This window comes from Ambystoma mexicanum, chromosome 4q, assembly GCF_040938575.1.
Source record: "Ambystoma mexicanum isolate Mex_15411 chromosome 4q, UKY_AmexF1_1, whole genome shotgun sequence".
NCBI lineage: Eukaryota > Metazoa > Chordata > Amphibia > Caudata > Ambystomatidae > Ambystoma > Ambystoma mexicanum.
Genome location: NC_090928.1, coordinates 441,714,032 through 441,736,487, shown reverse-complemented (window position 1 = coordinate 441,736,487; position 22,456 = coordinate 441,714,032). Strand labels below are relative to the sequence as shown.

General features: G+C 45.6%; 1 protein-coding gene across 1 annotated transcript in view; it reads right to left on the bottom strand.

Annotated features, from left to right (window-relative positions):
* Positions 1-22,456, bottom strand: part of USP34 (ubiquitin specific peptidase 34) — a 3,618,222-nt gene that overhangs the window by 1,115,407 nt on the left and 2,480,359 nt on the right. The window contains exon 50 of the mRNA XM_069608012.1: positions 5,148-5,226. Within this exon, the coding sequence (XP_069464113.1) occupies positions 5,148-5,226 (79 nt within the window). The remainder of the gene's footprint in view (positions 1-5,147; positions 5,227-22,456) is intronic.

Genomic DNA, 22,456 nt, shown 5'->3' with positions numbered 1-22,456 from the left:
ATAGGGGAACAAGCTGCAAGGGATCAACCACCTTTTGAATGATCTGCCTGAAGGATGCGTTCAGATGATCATATGGCGGGGCATTGGCAATATCAAGATCTAGGGAATTATTGAGACCACTTGCGTTTCAGATGTTCGCCACAAGTCCCTTGATGTGCTTGGCCGAGAGTTTTTTCTAGCTTCTACGGGCCCAGTCTCTTCAATAGCCAGTCTCTTCGACGGGATGGAGTCCGAGCCCTAGAGATGCCACCATTTTGCAGTACCCTGATGGCTTCTGTACTTCTCTGTATAGACCTGTGATAAAATAGCCAGCATTTGTAATCTACATTTTTCCCAATCTTCTGAAGACGAATCTACCGAAAGGTAGCTCCCTTTTTTTTTAGATGATGAGTTGGAAGACCTGCCACCCATTTCGTCCTGCTGTCAATGGAGTTCTCTCTCTTCCAGAGTGGGATCTCTTGTGGTGTTTTTTGTGATTTTGTTTTCTTGCCTCACAAACCACAGAGTGTTTTTTTGGGTATGGAAGTAAAGATACTCTGACAAGCGGCTTCTGTGGGAAGTCTCTCTAGAGTTCGGAGCAAGTCAGCTGAGGGCTAATTTTGCCGCACAATCTCTGAGAGCTTAGGGGTTTAGTTCTTCACAGGAACCACATTCTGAGACATAATGTCCCAAAGAGCTTGACATGTTTTATCATCGCAAAAAAGAAATGACGCAGAGAAAAATGTCTCAGAGGAGTAGAGAGCGTTCCTGATGCAGTTCACTGAGCATGCCGAAAAAAGGAACATATCTCACAAAGTGTGGTGTGCCATTATATATATATATAGCATGTGATCTAAGCAGATTCCACAAGCCTCAAATAAATATATATATATATATACATATATATATATATATATATACACACACACACACTATCACTTTCGGAGTCCCGAAGAGGACCACTGAAGCTGATTGGCAATGAGGCACACAGCACCCCTAGCAGAAGAAAACGTTTCTGATGCCAGCTGCACTGGACAGGATATGTCTGAAGACGAGGACTCAGTGGCAAGGTTAGTCTTATTGTTATAATTTAGTTTTTTTTGTATTTGGTTTAATTAAACCTTTACAAATTCATGAATAAAAGCATCCATCAATAATACAAATACAATACAAACACTCAAGAAATAAAATCAACAACTGATAAAAACAATTAATACATTAAAAAAACTTCTACCACTTAGAAAAAAGGAAAAATAAACTAAAATTACATTCGCATCACATAGTTCATAGAAGTCAGATGATTTGTACTCGAGAACCAGACATTTCATGGGACCCAAATTTACAAATGCAAGTCTTTAATGAAGCCCGAAAGAGCCATCCCCTCATGATTGTTGTGCATAGAAAGGCAGCATTACCATACCAGATCTTCATAATAGGTGATTGAATTTACATCCAGTGGTGTCAAATACTTTGCCCTTAGTCTCCAATTTCCCCATACAGAACCTACAATTTCCCTGGTAGGTAACAAATTCCACCGTACTCTTAGTAGAATACCTCTATGGAAACGATTTGGAAATTGGAGCAAGATCTTTGTTAAGGATCCTCTGCATCTATGCTCATGCATCAGATGACTCAATGAAGGATAAGAGTGGAAAGCATTAGTGGTCTGGGTCCAATCAAAGTCAAATAAGGCTTGCTTAGCCTTCAAAGGATTCAAAATCAAGGTCTCCAAAGTCACCCCAATCTCTGATCTAACCTCAAGGAAAATGAATATCCAATAGTAAATCAGATTTCTTCCCATTAAGTGATACAGGGTATTAAGAATAGGAGCCTTAATTTTTTAATATAAAGACAGGCAAGCCCATTGCACCCACGCCCAAAGGGAGACTATCCCCAGTTCAAAGTGTATAGCTGGAAGAGGTACCGCGTTGGGGATTCCTAGGATCCTCCTCCAGATTCTGCTGTTGATTCCATTGAGGGTTTTACCCACTTTATGCCCTTTTAATTCCAGACCATAGATCAATTTCGGAACTATTTTGCCTTCATAAAACATCACAGCAGGTTTAAGGGAAAATCTTCAGAACTTTCGATCTATCTTAACTATCTGGGCTTCAAGAAGTTTCGCGTTGAGTAACAAGGCCTCATTGACAACTTTTAAGCCTTTATAGGCATAGAAATTGAAACCCAGATATCTAATAAACTCTGAAAGCTTCAGGGGCATACCTTCTAGGAAGACAACAGGCCCGGTAGTCTTTGCCCTCGCTTTTCTAAAGGAGAGGATCGTAATTTTTTAAGGGTTGATAACCAACTCATTATCTTTGGCATAGCTCTCAAAGTTATTTTGCAGCCCGACCTTAGTGAGATAAAATATCAAAAGGTTGTCTGCATAGGCAAGCCAAATCATTTTTTCCTTTCCTACCCTAAGGGCGACCATTTCTTCGTTCTCAAATGAGAACGCAACATCAGACAAATATTGGTTAAAGAGCCAGGGGGCCAGAACACAACCTTGTCTGACCCCCCCTATAGGTTTGAATTCTCCTTGAGATATCTCCTTTTTGACTGAGATGAACCTGGATCCCACAATCTTCATAGACCCCACTGATCAGTCTCAATGGCACCACTGGCATTCCCCACTTTGCCAGTTTAGCCCATAATCGGACCCAGTTGACACAGTCGAAGGCAGCAGTTAGGTCTATCAAGGCCATGTAGGTGGATCCCTTAGTTGACAGCCAGGCCCCCTCTTATATGCATTTTGGTACAAGGCCATTTATGTTAGTAGAGTACGCCCTCCTAAATCCAATCTGGAATTGATCCAGCGGATGAACAGTCCTAGCCCAATCCTCCAAATGTGAGAGCAGGAATGCCGAAAAGATCTTACAATCGGCGTCAATGAGTGAGATAGGACGATAGTTAGTTTGGTCTGTCCTGCTCCCACATTTGAAGGTAGGGACCACATGGGCCGTATTCCAGGAGATGGGTGTAGTACCTGTAGATATAATATCCTTGAATTCCAGATGCAGGAGATTCGCCCATATATTTTGTTCAGCTTTAAAGGTGTTGTTCGTAAAACCATTAGGCCCGGGAGCTCGAGATCGCTTACATTTGCTGAACAGGTGATGGATGGTTTGGATATCTAGTTAGGGATCCCAAACATCAGCTCCAATCAGGTCAGCGCCCATCGGGCTGACAGTCTGCGGCAACCAAAACCTATCCTCATAGAACTGCACCCATTCCTGTTATGGGATTGAATTGAGCTCGGAGATGACATAGTTAGGATCTTGCCCATTCACTAAATACCAAAAGGCACTGACCTCACCATTGATCAGAATCCCCAGCTTCATTCTGCATCACGTTATAGGAGACCATGTTTCCGAAGTTTACAGAAGTTCTTATAGGACTGCTTAGCCTTTCTAATCAACTCCGTGAAGATAACCTGGTCTGAGTTAGTGCCTTGAATAAATCTCACCTCCCTCCTCAAATATCTTTTTGCTTCAGCCAACTCTGCATTGTAGCAGTGAATATGTCTAATGGGCCTCATCCCCCTGTTACTAGTCCCTGCATCAAGTCCAGAGACTAGGGAGCCGACGAAAATCTGAACTTCATTCAAGTTGAAGTTATTAAGTTTCCAGTCTAAGGTGGATAGATTGAGTGCTTCTTTTACTTTCGAGTTCAAATTCCCAATATTGATATCTGTCCATCTCACTGCATTACCCGCCGTATTAGCAGTAACTCGAGGCTGTAGCATGAATTGTCTGGAGCAAAGCATCCAATCAAAGGAAGCTGTTAAGATGGAATGGTCGCTCCAGTCATTTCTCAGTACATCAAATGACAGGCAAAGATTAATTAAGAACGGGTCAACATAGATGTAATCAAGCAGGGAGGAACTGACACCTCTGTGCCACCTTTGCCAATCGCTATAAGAGTGACTGTTAACCTTCCTGCCCACTAATGGTTGAAGTCCCCGTCCCCCTAAACCAGTATGCCATTTCTGGCCAAACTGTCCCTTCCCTGAGTGACCGACAGACAGCTCATCAAGATTCCACAGGGACCACTGTACATCACATTCTGCATTCAAATCTCCCACCACAATAATTCTCCTGTTCAAGAATCTCCCAGACCACTCCTGGGTGGTATGACACACCTTTTCCACAAAGGCATTCCCTTGAGCGATGCCCTTGTGTCAATAAATGTTGATAATCAAAAGGTTAATCATTCCATCAACAGAGCGGAGATCCACTCCCTGGCCACCAAATGGCAGATTTTCAATTGTCGACCTAAGGCCAAGGGAGTTTTCAATAGCAATCATGAGTCCCCCTGAGGGCCTACCCCTCCTACACCCGCCATCCAAAATAAGTGTAGAGGTAAAGCAGGTCTCTTGTAAGCATATACAGTTGGCAAGTCTCAGGTTGTTCATACAGGGCAAATTAGAAAAAATATGGAAATTTCCACGAGTGTTCCAGGATTTAAGGCTTAACAACACCCCCTCCCTAACGGTCCCCACACCGGTACCCTTTTCACTGGACCAATTTTTGCCACAGCGAGGAGATTATGGTAGCCCAACCATATCCTTCACAGCACCTTTAACATTTCTCTGGTCCATTTTTGTAGTATCAAATAATTTTGGCACAATGTTTTGCTCTTCACTGTTGGGAGTAGTACCCCCCTTTACCCGTTCCAGCAATTGAACTTCAAAACCCAGGTTAAAGAGGGCCTCTCTGAGTGAGAATAAGCTCATTTACCAAAGGGGAGGCCAAATAGATGACACTTGTGCCCACAGATTACCTCTCAGGAAAAGACACTCTCCCAATGTCTGTCGAAGTCACAAGGCCAGGGAGGGAATCACTGAGAAAATAGATAAGATATTGGGTGGATTGAGGCAGATCTGACAATCTGGGTCAAAGTTACTACTGATTATAATTTGGTGGACCCCATTATTGTCACATCTAGCCAACCGCCCTTCGTCCAATGGTCCTGTAATAGTGCCAGCATTTTGAACAATTCCATAGCTATCAACTGGGGATCTTCGAGACCCAGCACTATTTATATAAATTTTATAAGGTCAACACAATCAAACTGATTTAACCAAACTTGCAATTTGTAATACCACCACCTTGTAACCATTGCAGAGTGCACATTGAAAAAATAAAAGATCAATGCAAACAACTTACAGTCATTTCTCCACCAAAACATTCTGAAGCAAGTTGAGAAGAGTCAAACGGCTTTACTTCAGCATCATTGAAAAGGTACCTGTGAAGGAATACAGAACGCTTAGAAAACCACCAATGTGATGCTAGACATTTTGCAAGAGTCATGTTGGTCATTTTTAGAAAATATGTACTACACCATCAGGAACAAGAGTCTGTGTAGGTAGTTTAATTTCATTTTAAATATTTCATTCATTTAAAAATGTAACACAATCAGAAAAGTATACACACCTCCCTTAAGAATTGGACAAGTCTAAGTCCCACCTGTTCAATGTGCACTACTGAACGTACGCTCCCTACCTGCACATGCCCTCAAGATTAATGATCTACTATCCACACTTAATCTGGACTTACTTTGCATCACCAAATCCTGGCTCAATGATGCCTCCTGCCCAGCCATCGCACTAGCCCTACCCACAAGCTACACCATCCTTAGGCAAGATAGATGTGATAAGATTGGAGGGGGAGTCGCCCTTATCCATAAAGACTCACTATCCATCAGATTAGCAGACCATAGTACATGGGATGGTAATGCTGATATGCTATCAGCCAAGCTTACGCTCTCCCCCAATAATCTAATGAACACATCCTAGACAGACCTCCCAGACTCCCAGCTGACTTCCAAGAGCACCTCTCCCATCGACTCAGCAACAACATTAAAAAGTTCTCCAAAATCCTTCTATTAGGAGACTTAAATTTAGGATACAATGATCCTAAGGATAAATCTGCCGCAACCCTAGCTAAAGAACTCGCAGACTTAGGTTCCTCCCAAAGAGTCCTCAACCCTACTCACTCCAAAGGCCGCACCCTTGACTGGGTCATGGATCACAACTGTGCATCCAACATTACCTCAAACACCGCCCTTCTTTGGACGGACCACACATGCATCGAATTTCTCATCCCCACCAACCCTAAACCTAAGACTCTCACCCATGCACCACCTGCCACAATAAGAAGTTCAAAAAAACTCAACGCAGACAACTTGCACCCCCCCCTTAAAAGCCCCTGCCTAGCACCACCTTTCTCTCAGGACCCAAATATACCATCAGCTATCTTCAATGATACTCTTACCAATGCCATAAACTCTATACCCCCACTTGAAAGCAAGAAGGGAAAAAAAATAATTTCACTGCAACTCTTGGTTCTCAGAAGAACTCCAAACACTCCGAGCTCAAAAGCGCCAGTCGCTTAAAAACTGGCAAACGGATCCGAGTGATCTAAATAAGAGCCTCTTCAAACAAATAGCCCTCCAATATAAAAAAAGCCATTTTAGCAGCAAAATCCAACTCCTTCAATGATAGGATCTCAAAGGCCAACTCCCAAGCTAAAGAACTATTCGCAATCTTTAATGAATTAGTCACTCCTCCGGCTACCGCTGACGAGATAACTAAAGACAAAGCCTGGTGTGCCAGCATTCAGTCTGCCATGCTCAACAAATTAAAACTCCTCCAAAACAAAATCCAAAACCACTGCAAAGCCCTCCCAAACCAAAAAACCAACCGCCCTACACAAGACAAGCATAGTAATCTCAATCACGCTCAATTCTCCTACAGAAACGTCACTGAACCGGAGGTCCTTAATCTCATCGAAAACCTCAAACCATCCCTCTGCAAAGCAGACATTTGCCCTCCCAAAATCATCAAGGAATGCGCCAATGACCTACCACCCCTGATTACTGCCTTCATTAACGCATCTTTCCAAACAGGAACTGTCCCAAACAATCTCAAGGAAGCCTGCGTGTGGCAACTTCTAAAAAAGGCCACACTTGACCCAGCACAACCCAACAACTACAGACCGATAACAACAGTCCCGTTCCTTCTAAAAATCCTGGACAAAGCAGCTCACATCCAGATCCAATCATACATAGAAGCTAACTCCATACTAGGCAAAAGACAATCTGGCTTCCGTGTCGGGCATGGAACTGAATCCGCCTTATTAGACCTAAAAAATCAAATCTCACAGATCATGGACAAAGGCAAACCTGCCTTGCTGCTCCTCCTCGATCTATCAGCTGCTTTTGACCTGGTAGATCATCAAACACTCGCCACCCACCTCACCCATGCAGCTCATTTCTCTAATCAAGCAGCATCGTGGATCACTTCCTTCCTTGAAGGAAGAGCCATGAAGGTCTACTCCGTCACAGCTAACGCAGATCCTACCACTATAAACTGCGGTGTCCCCCAAGGATCTTGTACAGCCCCCACCCTCTATAACCTCTTCACAAAACCCCTCTTCGACCTACTTGACTCCATGGGTGTTGCATATACAAACTATGCAGACGACACTCAAGTACTTTTACCCCTATCTGGACTCTATCACCAAGACGCCACGGCCCTTCAGAACATCTATGCCACTATCCAAGCTTGGATGGCAATCAATGGCCTCTGTCTTAACGGGGAGAAGACTGAAATTCTCATCCTGGGCCAGACAAACACATTATCGAAACTAAGCCCCCAATACAACAACTTCAACATAGACAACTCAACCATCTCCGTATCATCCTCTGTCAAGACTCTAGGTGTTCACATTGATGCAAATCTATCGATGAACAAACAAGTCAGCGCCATAGCCTCTGCATCAGCGTTCAGCACCAAATTCATCAATGCCATTAAACCCTACTTATCAACCCCCAACCGCTTGGCCATAGTTAGAGCAACTATAGGAGCCACACTCGATTATTGCAACGCCCTTCTAGCTGGCACCACCGCCAAAAACATTCACAGACTGCAAACCACACAAAAGAATGCCCTCAGAGCTGCCATGAGGATCCCTAGAAGAGACAATATATACCACGCCAGACGTGAAGCACAGTGGCTCCAGGTCAAACACCGTATTACTCACCATCACTCACAGGTGCATAAAGAAAACCGCTCCAGCCTACCTATCTGAAGCAATATCAAGGACCACATCCACTCGCCCCACCAGAGTTCAGTACACCAACCAGCTACACATACCACGCATAAAGAGAGCCACAAAGGGAGGTCTAGGCTTCTCCTATATTGCACCGAAACTCTGGAACTCACTCCCTGCCACCCTTAGAGCTGAAACTTCCATCTCTGTCTTCCGCAACAACCTCAAGGCCACTCTCCTCAACTAGTAAGTGGAGGACTGCCTCCTCTACTTCTGCCATGTATATTGTAATATAACACAAATGTAATATAACTGTATTGTAACCTGTACATATACTGCTAATGACTATGTAACTAAGTAACTAAGCTGTGTACTGTAACAAGTGCCACAATGTCCTCGGGCTGTTGTGCGCTATATAAATACGAATAAAACAAACAAATAAAACAAACGATTTGTAAAAACAGATGCGAGCGCGTAACTTAGATGGCACTCCAATAATTAAGTTAAAGGGAGAAAAAAAGGCAGGTCTTGAAAATAAAACAGTTCCCAACACAAGACCAAAACAAGTTAGTGAAGGCAGAGTCTATTGTAGAGCCAAAGTTCATAGGCCAGGCCCACTTTAAATGGAGCAAGGTGAAATGTGCCCAAGATCACACAGTTTAGAAATGCATTCAAGCCTTTGCAAAAATTTTCAAAAGAGGTTGGGTTGATTCAGAAGGTAAAGTTAGAAGGTCTGGGGGCCAACCCAGTTGGAAAGCCAAGGATTTAAGGGTCACCTTTAGCAAACCGTAGAAAGGGAGACCAGGTGGAACACAGTACCTTTAAAGTTGAGGAAGCTCCAGCGGTGGCAGTTGTTCCTGGCAGCGGGTGCAGTTCGTGGTTTCGACCAGGGGAAGAGAAGATCTCGTCAAGGAGGAAACTTGGAGTCGTTGCACTGCCCAGGGAAGAGACCAGCCGCGGAGTTCGTCGGTTAAAAGGTGCGTTCCTTTTATTCGCGGTCACAGTGGTGAAGCTTGGCTATCCGGCCGCCAGGGTGCTTGGCACTGGCGATTCGACCAAGAGACGTCCTGGAAGGGGAATGGCGAACTGGTTGATCCCACCAGCTCAGAGGAAGAAGACTCTTTCAGCAGAAGATCTTTTCTTGTCTTCGGGAAAGTGGTGAGTTTGTTGCAGCAGGGCTCCACCGATGGTGTCGTCGTTGCAGATGGCTCAGCTTCTCCCCTCTTCGGATTTCTTAGGTCCTGTGGTGACTTCTGAAGTTCCAGTCCCGAAAGCCCTGCTTTTATGTAGAAAAACCCCCATACAACAGCCACTCATGCATGCTAAGTGGTGAGCCGGGCAGCTCACCACTGGTCCAATCAGAACAGAGAGCCACTTGGGTTGCTAAGACAGCGCAGTCCAGGGTGCCAATTCCCCCACCCACACATCCTGTGGAACCCAGACAGAGTGGCACCAGTTGGAGGGCTTCTGTGGAGAAGCCCGCCAAAAGTGGAAAAAAGGGCCCGACCTTGGTTGGAGTTACAGAGACGGACACAAACGCCATTTTAGAAAAGAGTTCTGGCGAAAAGACCCAGCCAGTGATTTTATATTAAATAAACCAGCGGTATCTTTAACATTGCACCAAAAGGTGGTACGTTTAAAATGAATGGGAAAATCCCATAGGAAATATTCCGGTGGAATATTAAGCGTGGTAACCACTGCCACCAGCCAGAAACTCGATGTTAGGAAGAATTCTCTGTTTAGGCTGAATTTCCTAACCTAGTGAGTCCCCCAGCAGCTTTGCTGGATTTTGTGGGGTTTATTTTTTTCTCCTGCCAAGAGTGAGACTCTTTTATCCTCACTCTTGGACATGACTTGAGAGTGTTCTCTGTGACTTGCTATGTGCTTATGGGCTGGGGGGGTAATTTTCCCCCTAGGCCATCATTGGTTTTTGAATGTGTGTTACACAGCACCCTCAGTGCAGTAGCACAGGGGTGTCTTAGAGACCCCCAAACATAGACTCCACACTCTGGGACTGACTACTGTCTCCCTGGGTCTGTAAAGTTACCATTGACTTTACTAGTCTTAACTTAGGAACTTGACCAGTACAAACCATCTTACTGTGGAAGTACTGGTAGGGGCAATTAGATTGCCCCTGGGTCTGTTGTCGAGGGGGTACTGTCCCGTCCCCCCTCGCCGAGTTCTGGCTGGTGGCAGTGGATACCACGGAAATATTCCACCGGAATATTTCCCAATGGGATTTCCCATTGGTTTTTGATGCACCACTTTTTGGTGCAATGTTAAAGATACCGCCGGTTTATTTATTTAATATAAATTCACCGGTTGGGATTTTTTGCCGGAACTCGCCGCCAAAATGGCGTCTAGGTTCACTTCAGTAACCCTGAACCCGAGTCGAGCCTTTGTTCCACTTTTGGCGGGCTTCTGCACAGAAGCCCTCCAAAGTGATGCCATTCTGTCTAGGTACCACAGGGGGTGTGGGAGGGGGTTTAGGCACCCTGGACCGAGTTGCCTTGCCAACTCAGGTCGCACTCTAGTGTGATTGGCCCAAGTGGTGAGCCACCCCGCTCACCACTTAGCATGTTTGAGTGACAGCTAGGCTGTATGAATGGGGGTTTGCTGCATAAAAGCAGGGTTTTTGGGACTGGTTCTTCAGAAGTTGCCACCGGACCTAAGAAGCCGAAGAGGGAGAAGCCGAGCCGACCTGCCAAGACGACACCACCGGTGAAGCCCTGCAGAATCGTCTCACCACTTTTCCCGACGACAGAGGAGATCTCCCGCCGGAGAGTCTTCTTCCCTTAACTGGTGGGGACAACCAGTTGCTGCCTTCTTTTCGCCGTCCCGAAGCATCTCGTGGCCCCTTGCCTGTGCCAAGCACCCCGGCAACCGGGATACCACTTTTTACCTCAACCGCGAAAGAGGGGTAAAAATCCTTTGTGACCGGAGAACTCCACGGCTGGCCTCATCCCTGGTAGTGCAACGACCTGCAGCCTTCCTCCCCGTCGAGATCACCTCTTCCTCGGGACGACGCCGCGACTTGCACCCACTACCAGGAACGACTACCACCGCTGGAGGAATCTTTCCACTTTTAAAGGTACTGTGATCCGCCCGGCCTCCCTTGCCACCGATTGTACGGGTAGATTTAGCCCTCGGCTCTCGAACCTGGGTAGGTCTGGGACACCCTAACTAAACTTTTCAGAACCATAGTAAAAATCGTTTTCTACTCACCTGCAAAGACTTGTGACATTGTGTGATCTTGGGCACATTTTCACCTGGCTCCCTCTAACGCGGGCCCCGAACTAATTCCCCTTGTTCCACTATTGACTGTCTTTGCCAACCTTATGTGAAAAGTGTTTTACCTAACTGCTCTCTTTATTCCTGCCTTTTCCCTCCCTTTTGGTAATACTTGTTGGAGTACCATCTAACGTTAAGCGCTCACCTCTGGTTGGAAATAAGTGGTGTTAACTTAGAATTGTCCAACAAACGATTAGGGATGTACATATGAGTAATAGTAACTGTGTTTGACTTTCTTATATTTTTTAATGTGCTAGTGTAATTTATGAGTGTACCTTTAATAAATAAGTTTATACTTTGACACCTAGCTCTGGTCAGTGTTTGCTTGTGCTATTGTACCTCCGTACCTATTATGTATCCTCTGTATACTGCCTAACTCTTCTTGAGGGAAGTCTGACTGCTCAGCCACAGCTACCACAGTGAATCTGTGCGGTGCAGACTGCTACCAAGTGGGTTTACTGCCAACACCTGTAGTCTTAAATCTTTTGCAGTGGTCCCAGAGGGAACTGCACAGGTTTCTGCCTAACACTTGATGAGGAGGGACTGCACAGTGCCCCCTCGAAAAACAGACCCAGGGGCAATCTAATTACCCCTACCAGTACTTCCACAGTATGATGGTTTGTACTGGTTCTGTTCCCAATTTAAGACTAGTAAAGTCAATGGTGACTTTACATGCCCTGGGAGACAGTCAGTCCCAGGGTATGGAGTGTATGTTTGGGGGTCACTATGACACCCCTGTGTTACTGCACTGAGGGTGCTGTGTAACACACATGAAAAACAGATGATACCCTATGGAGTAAAAGACCCCATAGCCCATAAGCACACAAAGAGTCAAAGACATACCTCAAATCATGCCTCAAAGTGGGAGGAAAAGAGTCTCACTCTTAGCAGGAGAAAAAAACAAACCCCAAAAATCGAGCAAAGCTGCTGGGGGACTCACTAGGTTTGGGAAATTAGCCTTATAAGAGAATTCTCCCTAACAAGCCCCACCTGTAGCGTATGTTGTTCTTCCGCAGCCATTGAGTCAGCGGGTGGCACGCCCGTCGCTTATTGAGGGTCATTGCGGAAAGATCTTGAAAAATCTGCACAGGGGAACCCTCAAACATAAACTGGTCTATCTATCTGGCCTTACGCAGGATAGCTGCCATATGCCTAAAGTAGCGGCACTTCGCCAGGACCGACCTCGGTCCCTGTTGGGGGGCGACCACCCAGTGAATCCTGTCAAAGTTGATTTCAGGAGAGGGTACTTCCTCAAAGAGGTCGTTTCCCCCTGTGTCTCCTTCATGCCCAGGATGCAAATATTCGAGCGCACGTCTCTATTCTCCATGATATCGACCTTGAGCTCGAGATCCCTTGACTTCTGCTCAAATTACTGCAACCGCCCATCCATTTTCATTTCAGTCAGATCCGCCGACAGCTGATTATTCTCTAGGGATTCCTGCTTCTCCTCCACCATATCAACCCTGCCCTTGAGTTCAGAGATAGCAACAGAGCGTCTGCTTTTTATAGACCTGATTTCATCCAAGAGGACCCGAATGCCAGCCTTGGTAGATCCCGATTGGTCCGCGTCTGAGGTGGCTCATCAATCGTTGTCACTTTCGCTTCGCTGGGTTTCTCTGAAAACTGTACAGTCGCTCTGCTGTGACATGATCAAACTATGTAGCGTCCACTTGTGCTCCTGACCAAACCCTCTCACGGGTGCGCATTTGGGTGGGCTCTCTCATCGAACAACGCACCTGGTCCCAGCGATACTGGTTGCCCTTCAGTTACCGCACTCCTCTTGGTGTATAAAAAGATAATGCCCCTTGGGGCCGGATGATGCGATCAAGGCCTGAGTGGCCCAGAGCCCTGGGCTATCTGGAAAATCCAATGCTGGCTCTGTGCCAGACCCCTACTTTACAGGCCAGCCAAGCCCATTGCAGGTCACTTCAATCGTCCTCTTCTATGATGCCTCTCTTTCCCTGCTTAACGGCACAACAGCCCCATTCTTCACTGGGTTATGAGTTGTTGCAGACTGTTTGATTGCCCTTCACAGTTCCCAGGGTCAGACGTGCACAGCACTGGCTATGGGCCACGCAGCCTGTAGACACTCACTGCATCACTGCCTCTCAGCCCGCTGGCAGTGTCTCTCCACCGTGACAGAACAGGGCTCCCGACCACTTCCCGCTCGTTGCACGGACCGGGGCACTTTGAGCCCCCTCAACAGGCGGCCCACGTCACTGCCACGTGCTGATGATACAGGGGAGGTTTCGACCTCATCGGCTGTCTGCTGCCGCCTCTTGCTGCCCCACAGACCCTCTGCTCGCTCCCCACGGTGGGGGCTCAGTGCTTGCAAATCCCCTGACTCAACTCTGCATTCTGTTACATTGGGGGCCGATGTGTCACAGGTCCTGCTCCAGAAGGACACCAACAAGATGGCAGACGCGACTTCTCCCCCGGACAGGCCACATTCTTCCTTGCCGGATTCCTTAGTCATCTACTCATCACATAGCCCATAACTCAGGAAGGAATCTCCGAATGTGCTCAGGAACCAGCCCCATCGAGCTCACGGCTGGATCGGTGACATTAACGCATGAGAGTGGTCATTTCGTGTCCGGTGGCGAAGGAGACAGCACTTCAGAAAACCATGCTGCTTGCACCCACTGGCGGTCTCCAATTCACAGATTTTAACATCTTCTACACGCCATTTTCAGGGTTAACATTAAGGATTTCAAGGCAGAGATATAAATACAACATATCCAGATTATATTATTTATTGGCGATCCTGCACATACAACATACGTTCCTGACTTAGATTCAGGCTACCCATGCACTTCATAATAGATGCAATAATTTTCAAATTATACACAGTTTTAGTTCCGGAATATTAACCTGCATTTCAGAAGCACCAACAAAATAAAAATGTCCATTCCAAATTAGAAGTAAAATGTTGGCATAAAAAGAACTGAAAGCGTGCATTACCGTTCCAGCTCAGGTTTATAAGACTGACTTTAAAGCGAAAAGGGCTCATTAACGTAGGGGTAGATGTCTCATAGTATGTGCTTGCTTTGGTTGAGTCTCCACTGAAAGTCGGAAGTGGTAATTAATTATTTTTTAAAAAAAACTTTGAAATGGTATTGTTGGTTATCCACTTTTTCGTTGCGCCCCAGATTTGGTAGGCTATTTCATTTTTTAAGAAACCTGGCACAGTGTAGAGCACTAGGGTGGCTTTTTAGCACTAACATTCAGCACTGATAATGGTTGAAGAAGCAATACTACCAACTCCTGTAACATAGGAACAGTCATGTGTAAAGTGCCTTATAAAAAACATTGGCATTCCTCAATATTTAGAAATCGATGCAAAAGGGGAACACAAAATACAAGCAAGGGAGTGTTTTTCAATAAGCGCAGAAGGACCTTAACAGTCTATTTAAGTGCATTACAAAGGGCCATGAATTCAAACGGGTTGATCAATAAAACAATTTAAGTGATGTTTGTGCAAGGCCGATATGTTGTCTGTGAGAAACAATTTATGTGAGTAAACAGTCTAGGCCCTGTGATCTGAATTCTCTAGATACATTGCAATAAAAACACGATGGGATCAATAAAATGGCTCTTTTCCGAAGTCAAGATGGATGAAAGAAGGAGAAAGGACGACCAGTAATGTTAATTCTATGGATTCTTCTGCCACAGAGTCCCCATCTTGATAGATAGTTATCCAGCATCAGCTGCTCAAGATTTGTTTCGACAGGTGGAGTAGTGCTTCTGGATATTGCCATCGATTCCCCCCTCGTATAAGGCCACGCCATTCCTCGACAACAGATGTGATGTCTGTCACTGTATAAAAGGATGCACTATGTCCTCTTACCTTTAAGTTCACCCCTTTTCTCCCCGGGTTCAGCCTGCGAGAGGGAACATGCAGTAATGGGGAAAGGCACAGAAATTACAACAAACAACAAATGCCTGCTTACCTTTATCTTTCAAATTTCAACATTTGAATGAAACCAGAAGTGCAGAGGCTGTGCAGCGAGAAGCGAAAGCAAGGAAAGTTTTTGTTTCCATTAGGCCGTGTCAGGTGGCTGGAGGGCACCCGAGGGCCTTGAGGTTGTCTCTGGTGGCTGGCATGCACCAGAGGGCATCATGAGCGAAAGGGTCTCCAGTTGCAGGTGGCGTGGCTGAAGGCAGACTATAAGAAGCAGTTTGTCGGGTCGTGAGGAGCCACAGAAGTCCTGTGAGCAGCGACGGGACAGGAGGCACACGTCTTACCCGGTGAGTTCACATGCTGTTCGTGACCCCAAAGGGCTCCGTACCCGCTGGCGTGTCCAAGGCAGGCATTCAGCAAGAGAGCAGCACTCTCGTATGAGAGAAAGTAACACTGAAATTAATTTTGAATACCGAACAATTGAAAAGCAGCGAATGCAGCACTCACATTTGAGTGCAAGTGGTTCTCAAAGCAATTTTGAATATCGAACCATTGAGCGGCAGCGAAAGTCTTGCATAACAATACCAAATGACTGTAACTTTAGACAAACGAGTCTATGGAAAACCCAGCCACCCGATGGGGCGATATTGTTGAGAGTTAATACCGGAAAATATTGCCCAATCTAAAAGCTACTAAAATCAAGGCAAATACAATACAACCGATATTCCCAACAGCAGAAGGGGGCTAATGAAAGGTCCATAAGTGTGAAACCTTTTGCCCATACTTTTTACAACATAGGGTGAATGCTGGTGTAAACTCACATTGCCAAAGCCAAGAGAGAGGCAGACTAAGATCCTATACTTGTCAGTATTTGGTGACCTGTCCAGTGGGGAAACAAGAGTAACAAAAAGGCTGCCCTTTTCTGGGAAAGGATATTCAGAAGGAGAGGAGAATAATGTAGTTTACGTATAAACTTTGAACACATTTATTTATTCAATTTCTTGGTCGATTGTTCGTGGAATTCCTCTAATATTGTCACTTTTACTGCTATCTTTGCTCCTGTCTTCAGTCGCTCTCAGATGTTAGAGTGTCCATTTGCATTTTATTCCATTATGTCTTTTCACTCAAGTCTTTCATGATTTTTGTTAGAAAATGAATTCTATCACAAGTCAGACCTTTCCTTTCACCTCTGAGAAAGTGTTTCCACCATTCATCGTCTGTGGCAGAGCTTTCTTTTTTTTCATATTTCTCCACCAGTTTATTTCTTCATTCTTGCAGTGCATGACATTCCATCATCAAGTGCTTGACCGTTTCCTGTATGCCATTGCACTTGCATGCCCTACATTGACTTTGATTTGTCCCTTTGTTTCCTGTTATCCATAAGTATTAATTAGTTTTGAGTTAGAGTTGTTAAAAGTTTTGAAGCTGAAAACTGTTGAATAATATGAAGCTGCTGTGAAGCTCTGGTCAGTTGACCTTAACCATAAGAGCACTTGTTGTGAAATGCTGTTTGGGCAGGGGAGTATACACGGATTGCAAACCTTTGAGTCTCAGGATGATAGCTCAGCAGCAACATGCTTGCCTTGGAAGCAAAACTGCATGGAACAGTACAGGTTCGTTCCCCGTGTCCGCGCTTAGAAACCTTTGGGTATTAAGCGTGTTATAAATAACTATAAATAACTAACTAATCATTTGCAGGAATAGACCTGGCATGGGAGTAGACCAGGGCTGAACTGAGCTAGTGGGCCTGGCATGGGAGTAAACCAGGTGGAAGTCAAAGGAGTGCTACAAAGTGGTCCTGACAGAGACAAATTAAGTACTTGTGTTACTGAAGAAAGAGTTGTGTAAAGCTGTTAACTAGACGTTGTATTTCTTTAGAACTTATCAGTTGTGACAAATCATCCTGACCAAGACAATTATTGTTGCTATTGGTGCACTGCAAAGTTGTTCTTTATCTAAAGAAGCTAAATCAAATAAGGAAGAAGGGTCTTATTTGCATTGTTGTATTGGAACTTTATGCTGACCAATTGAAGTTACAAACAACTGTATTGGAACTTTGTTGCAAACCAGGATTTCCTTATTGTCTTTCTTTGAACTGTGAAGCAGCATTCCCCTTAACATCTGGGGAAGGGGAATTCACCCAGGTTATAAGAAGGGGCTGTTGATACAACACAAATTCAATTACTATATGTTTTGAACTGCCATGCATTTTCATATTTATTTATTGGATGTATAATGTGAAGGCATCCTGAAGGACACAAACAGATTCCAAATTCAAAACAACCACATTTCCTAACTAAAATGTCTGGGTGGAAAAAGGCCTAACCTGCCCTATGCTAAGGTGGATTTTCCCAACCTAAATACAACTAAGGAAAGTCTGAGTCAAAGAGTTCAACTTATGAATTGTCTGTGTCCAAACCTATACTTGTCCACACAACCATATCTATACAATGTGTAGGGATGTCAGCAACCAAAAGAACACAGTGTTTAACACAAAGTTCTGAGCTTGTTCCAGCTCGCAGCTTCGTTTCAGCTCCCTTCCCCAAGTATAAAACAGTTCCATAAAGAAAAGTCTCAAAATTCCCTGTCTTGGATTTAGGATACAATAGTCTTAGTCAGGTCTCAAGGTTTCCATCCCCAAGTCAAGACTCCGGGTTCCCTTCCCGAAGTTACAAGTCACAAGTCACACAATTCAAACAACCTTGAAATGAAATCCCTTCCCCAAGTTGCAAAAAACATAGTTCAAACAACCTTGAAATGAAATGCTCCTGGTCAGGACTCAGGGTTCCCTTCCCCAAGCTCCAAATCACAGTTCAAAGAAAACACAAAATATCCTTGTCTCCACAGTTCAGTTAATGTTGTTTTCAAATATTTCTTCAGATACTTTGCAGCTTTCACCCAGGTTAAAAATGTCACTGTTAATCAGGCTTCATTATCCTTAGCTTGCCTGTGCTTTCAAAGTCATATTAGATTTCAGCATACTGTGGTTTGTTTGGAGTTAAATTCAATTTAGCACTTCAACATATATTGGGTTGCTCGAATTTAAAGTTCCTTTCCCCTTTTTGGATTCCAAAGGTTTTAATTCTGTTTTATAGCAAGGTTTTATTTCAGTTCAGTATTTGAACGAGCACTTCAAGCAGAAAGGAACGGGGCAGCCTTCCGGAACAGCTCCTTTCATCTTCTTCAATCTGCTCCAGGGAGACCAAACTCCCACGCCATGCTGTAGGGTTCTCTGCTGCATGCATCGGCCTCCTGGTCCTTCTCCTGTTCTTCCCCTTTGCCGCTGGGCAGGACTCCATTTATACACATGCAGTCCCTTGATAGGCTGCAGGTATGGATGACCAATCAGCCTTGCCTGACCACAATTAAAGGGACATGCCGGACCTTCACTGCTCATAGCAGTCATCTTCCTCGTCCCAGTACTAGAGTGGTAAAAGAGCATAATCTTCATTGCTCTTAGTTGCCTCTTCTTCGTCCCAGTACTGTCAAGTATTCATTGGGGGAAAAGGACGGGAGCTAGCTTATAACAGCCCATGAAGGTTGGGGACGTGTTGGGTTGGCTGTTAGTAGGGCAAAGGGGATACCATGTCTCACCCATTTTATATTGAACCCTTTTGCCCTTTTCCTGGTACGTCTGGACTGGGGGTATATCATATTCTTTTCTTGGCCAATGGGATATGGATAATAATATCCCATACTGCTCTTTGAATAGAGGATGTTTCCTGAAAGGGAACTTTGTAGTACCACACCTCACCTGAGAAGGTCTCACTCCCATTCCCAGGGATCCTCCACCCAGGTGATCCTCCCTCGCTTCTCCACCACCAGTGTCAGGATCAAAGAGCAATGGCCTTTCCCTGGCCACCTGAGAAGAGGACCCAAGGGAAGTAGAAGTGAGAATACACTCAGGCTTCTCACAATAGGTGTGAGGGACAGATTTGCTTTGTGATAGTGTTTCCTTTAGTTTATATTAAGCAGTGAAATCCTCATCAGGGTAGGGAAAGTGAGGGGTTCATCCAACCTTCTAATTTAATAAAATGGCATTTGTAGATAAACCTCCACAAAGTTGTCCGCCTCACATTTCTGACCCCTCACAACTGTGACCACTGGCACCTGAGAAGCCATTGAAGGAATCTCATTGATCGTCTCGCCTGCACAAGGAAAATACAGGATCCCTTGAGGCCCAGCAAGCACAGGAAAGACAATTCCGGGAGACTGCTGGAGTTCTATAAGTGACTGACCATGTGCTCCACGTTGGTGACTTCTTCACAGGAGGAAAGCCTTCCCTTTGCGGGTGTCCAAGACTGCTCCGATAAACTGGAGCTTTTTCCCTGATGAGGTCGGCGAGTTCTGTCAGTTCAGGGGGACACGCAAATCATGCAGTAGCAAATGGGTGTCCTCGAGATATCTCAAACACTGTTCTGAAGACCGTGCTCAGATAACCCAATTGCCCAAGTATGGAAACACAGACACAGGCTCTCCTGACGTGGGCTGCTACTACTGCCATCAGCTTGGTAATGACTCTAGGGGCGAAGGTCAAGACAAAACGGAGCTCTCCGAGTTGGTAATGTGCGTCCCCTATGTGGAACCATAGGAACCACCTGTGCTTCCTGCAGATAGGCATGTGAAAATAGGCGCCCTAAAGCTGCAACACCACCAGCCACTCTTGGAAATGCAGAGCCTGGATAATTTCCCTCAACGTCATTCTGAATTTGTCCTCCCTCAGAAATATGTTCAAATTCCTGAGCAACAGATGCGACTGTGTCCTCGCCCTTCCTTGAGAACGAGGAATTTTCATGAGTACCAGCCCAAGCTGAAGCCCATTTCCTCGGATGGCACTGCCTCTACTGTTCCCTTCAAAAGAAGGGCCTGGAGCTCACGTTCCAGCTGTCGGGAGTCTGTCCGGAGGTCTCATAAATGTGAGGCAGTAACCCCACTCAATCAATTGAGGGACCCAGGCGTCTGAAGTAATTTCCTTCGATTTGGCCAAGAATCTGGAGACTCTCCCTCCAACCGGCTAAGAGAGCTCAAAGAGGTGTCTGAGGCGCAGTCGATGCTACAGCAGTAGTCGACCATCTCAACCCTCCTCTACCTCTGCCTGGCCAGAGGAACCTGCATTGCCTCTGTTTGGCCTGGTGCCCTTGCGCCCTTATGGGAAAAGTGGAGTATCTCCTGTAACCCTGTCTGAACATAAAGGCGAGATTATGACATGGAGGCTGCTGCTGCACAGCTAACCCCTAGTAAGTTAGCCGTCAACTTTTAGTTCTTTAACTTTTCAAGTGACTCATCTGCTTTGCGGCCAAAAAGATGCTCACGTTCGAAGGCAATGTCCAGCAGTTTTAGTGAGAGTTCAGGGAAAAACCTGACCCCCTTAGATAAGTAGACCTGTGCAAGACTGTCGAGGTGCCCAAAGTATGATCCATATAGTCTGCCACATCCGAACCTGCTTGGAGCGCTTGACAGATCATTTCTTTGTCATCAGCCACTATGTTCAAGAAGTCATTCTTGACCTCTTCCTCTGGGTGGTGATCAGATGCTTCTGAAATGGTGCTCCAAAGGATATGGGAGAATTTAACAAAGGGCACAAGAGGCATTACCAGCTTTAAGAACCATGCTTCCAGAGGTGAAAACTTTCTTTGCCAAAACGTCAACTTTCTTTTTACTCCCTATCGTTGGGGAGGTTCGACGTCAAGGGCCTTTAGGGTGCCTGCATCATCAAAAACAGGAGGTCGAACTCTTGTTCTCTTAAATTGTTTTGTGAGCACTGTGTCGACTGCTGGTGTCGAGCACAGTCGTTGCTACAGGGCCATGACTGGATCGGCTATGACAGCATTGAACAGCAGAGTCTTCTCAGTCTGCGGTCCAAATCAAGGATGTCGGTGAGGTCATGCTGGGACACCAGATTCACTGATGTGCCGAACCCCAAGGCCATCACGACCTTCTCGACAGCCTTGTGGTATTGGGCATTTGGGTGTACATAAGGGTTTAGTTGCTGGAATTCCACATCCGGAGATGTGTCCAAACCACTGACATCATCGAGGCCCTCTGCCAGAAGCAGTAACCCAGCTTGGTCCACGATAAAATTGGATAACGGATCCCGACCCACGCCCATCGGCTCGAACCCAAATCATATTGGGTCACCCACTTCAATAAAAACTGACTGCATCGGCTCAAAGAACATGGATCGAGTGTCTGGTACAAAATATCGATCTTGCAGGGCCTCTGCAGTTCGAGGGGCTTCTTGGCTGAGGAGGCTGCCGATGATATCAGTGCAGGAGGAGGTTTCTCGTTTGGGGTCTCGTTCAATGCCGTTTGACCTGTCTTGGCTACGTTCAAGCCGGACAGACCAGGCACGATTGGAGCCGTATTCACCTGTGGCATCAAGGCCAAAGGCGCACCAACGGAGGCCTTTTCAAAAACTTTTAACATTTGGTTTTTGAAGTCCTCCCACTCCTCCCTAGATGCACCCTTGGCTGGGTGCGACTTACCCATATCGCCCCACGAATTGGAATTACATCTGTGTTTCTTTTTATGCGTTGACGACTATGAGGAGTGGTGAGATTTACTACAGGAGTGCAAACGTTTTTTTGACTTTCTGTAGCGACATCCCTCGCAACGTTTCTCGGGAGTAGGCCCTTCAGTAGTGTACTCTGAGGACCCTGGAAGCGATTTCGCCAGGGATTTAGATGGCGGTCTGCAGTGCAATGTGGTTCTTTTCTGGTGCTGAACCCATCACTGCCTTTAGGTTAATCGCCAGACAAGAACCACATTGCTCTGTATCATGTCCGACACCAAGACACCACACACACTGTGTGGATCCTTGTCGGACTATTGAGAGTTGCAGTCCTTTCAGCCTTTAAACCCGGGCAGTTTAGGCCCTGATATACTGACGCAGTATCAAATCAGTTTGAATTGAGTACCAGCATGTTCCGAGTAGCATGCTGAGTGTGTGAAAGAAACGAAGTGAGTTAAGGGGGCGTTGTGCACATTTTCATACAGTGGACGACACCACGCCCGTTGTGAGAAATGCCGTGGCCATATACAAGGGAGAGGAACTACTCCCAATGTCAAAATCATTTCTGAGCAGTTGATGCTGGGTAACTACCTACCAAGATGAGGAATCTGTGGGAGACTGCAATGTATTGAAAAGACATACAGTACGTTAACATTTTATACAAAGTGTAAGGGGTGGGGGGGGCGTTCAGATATGCTTTTATATTTTTCAGTTGTAAAG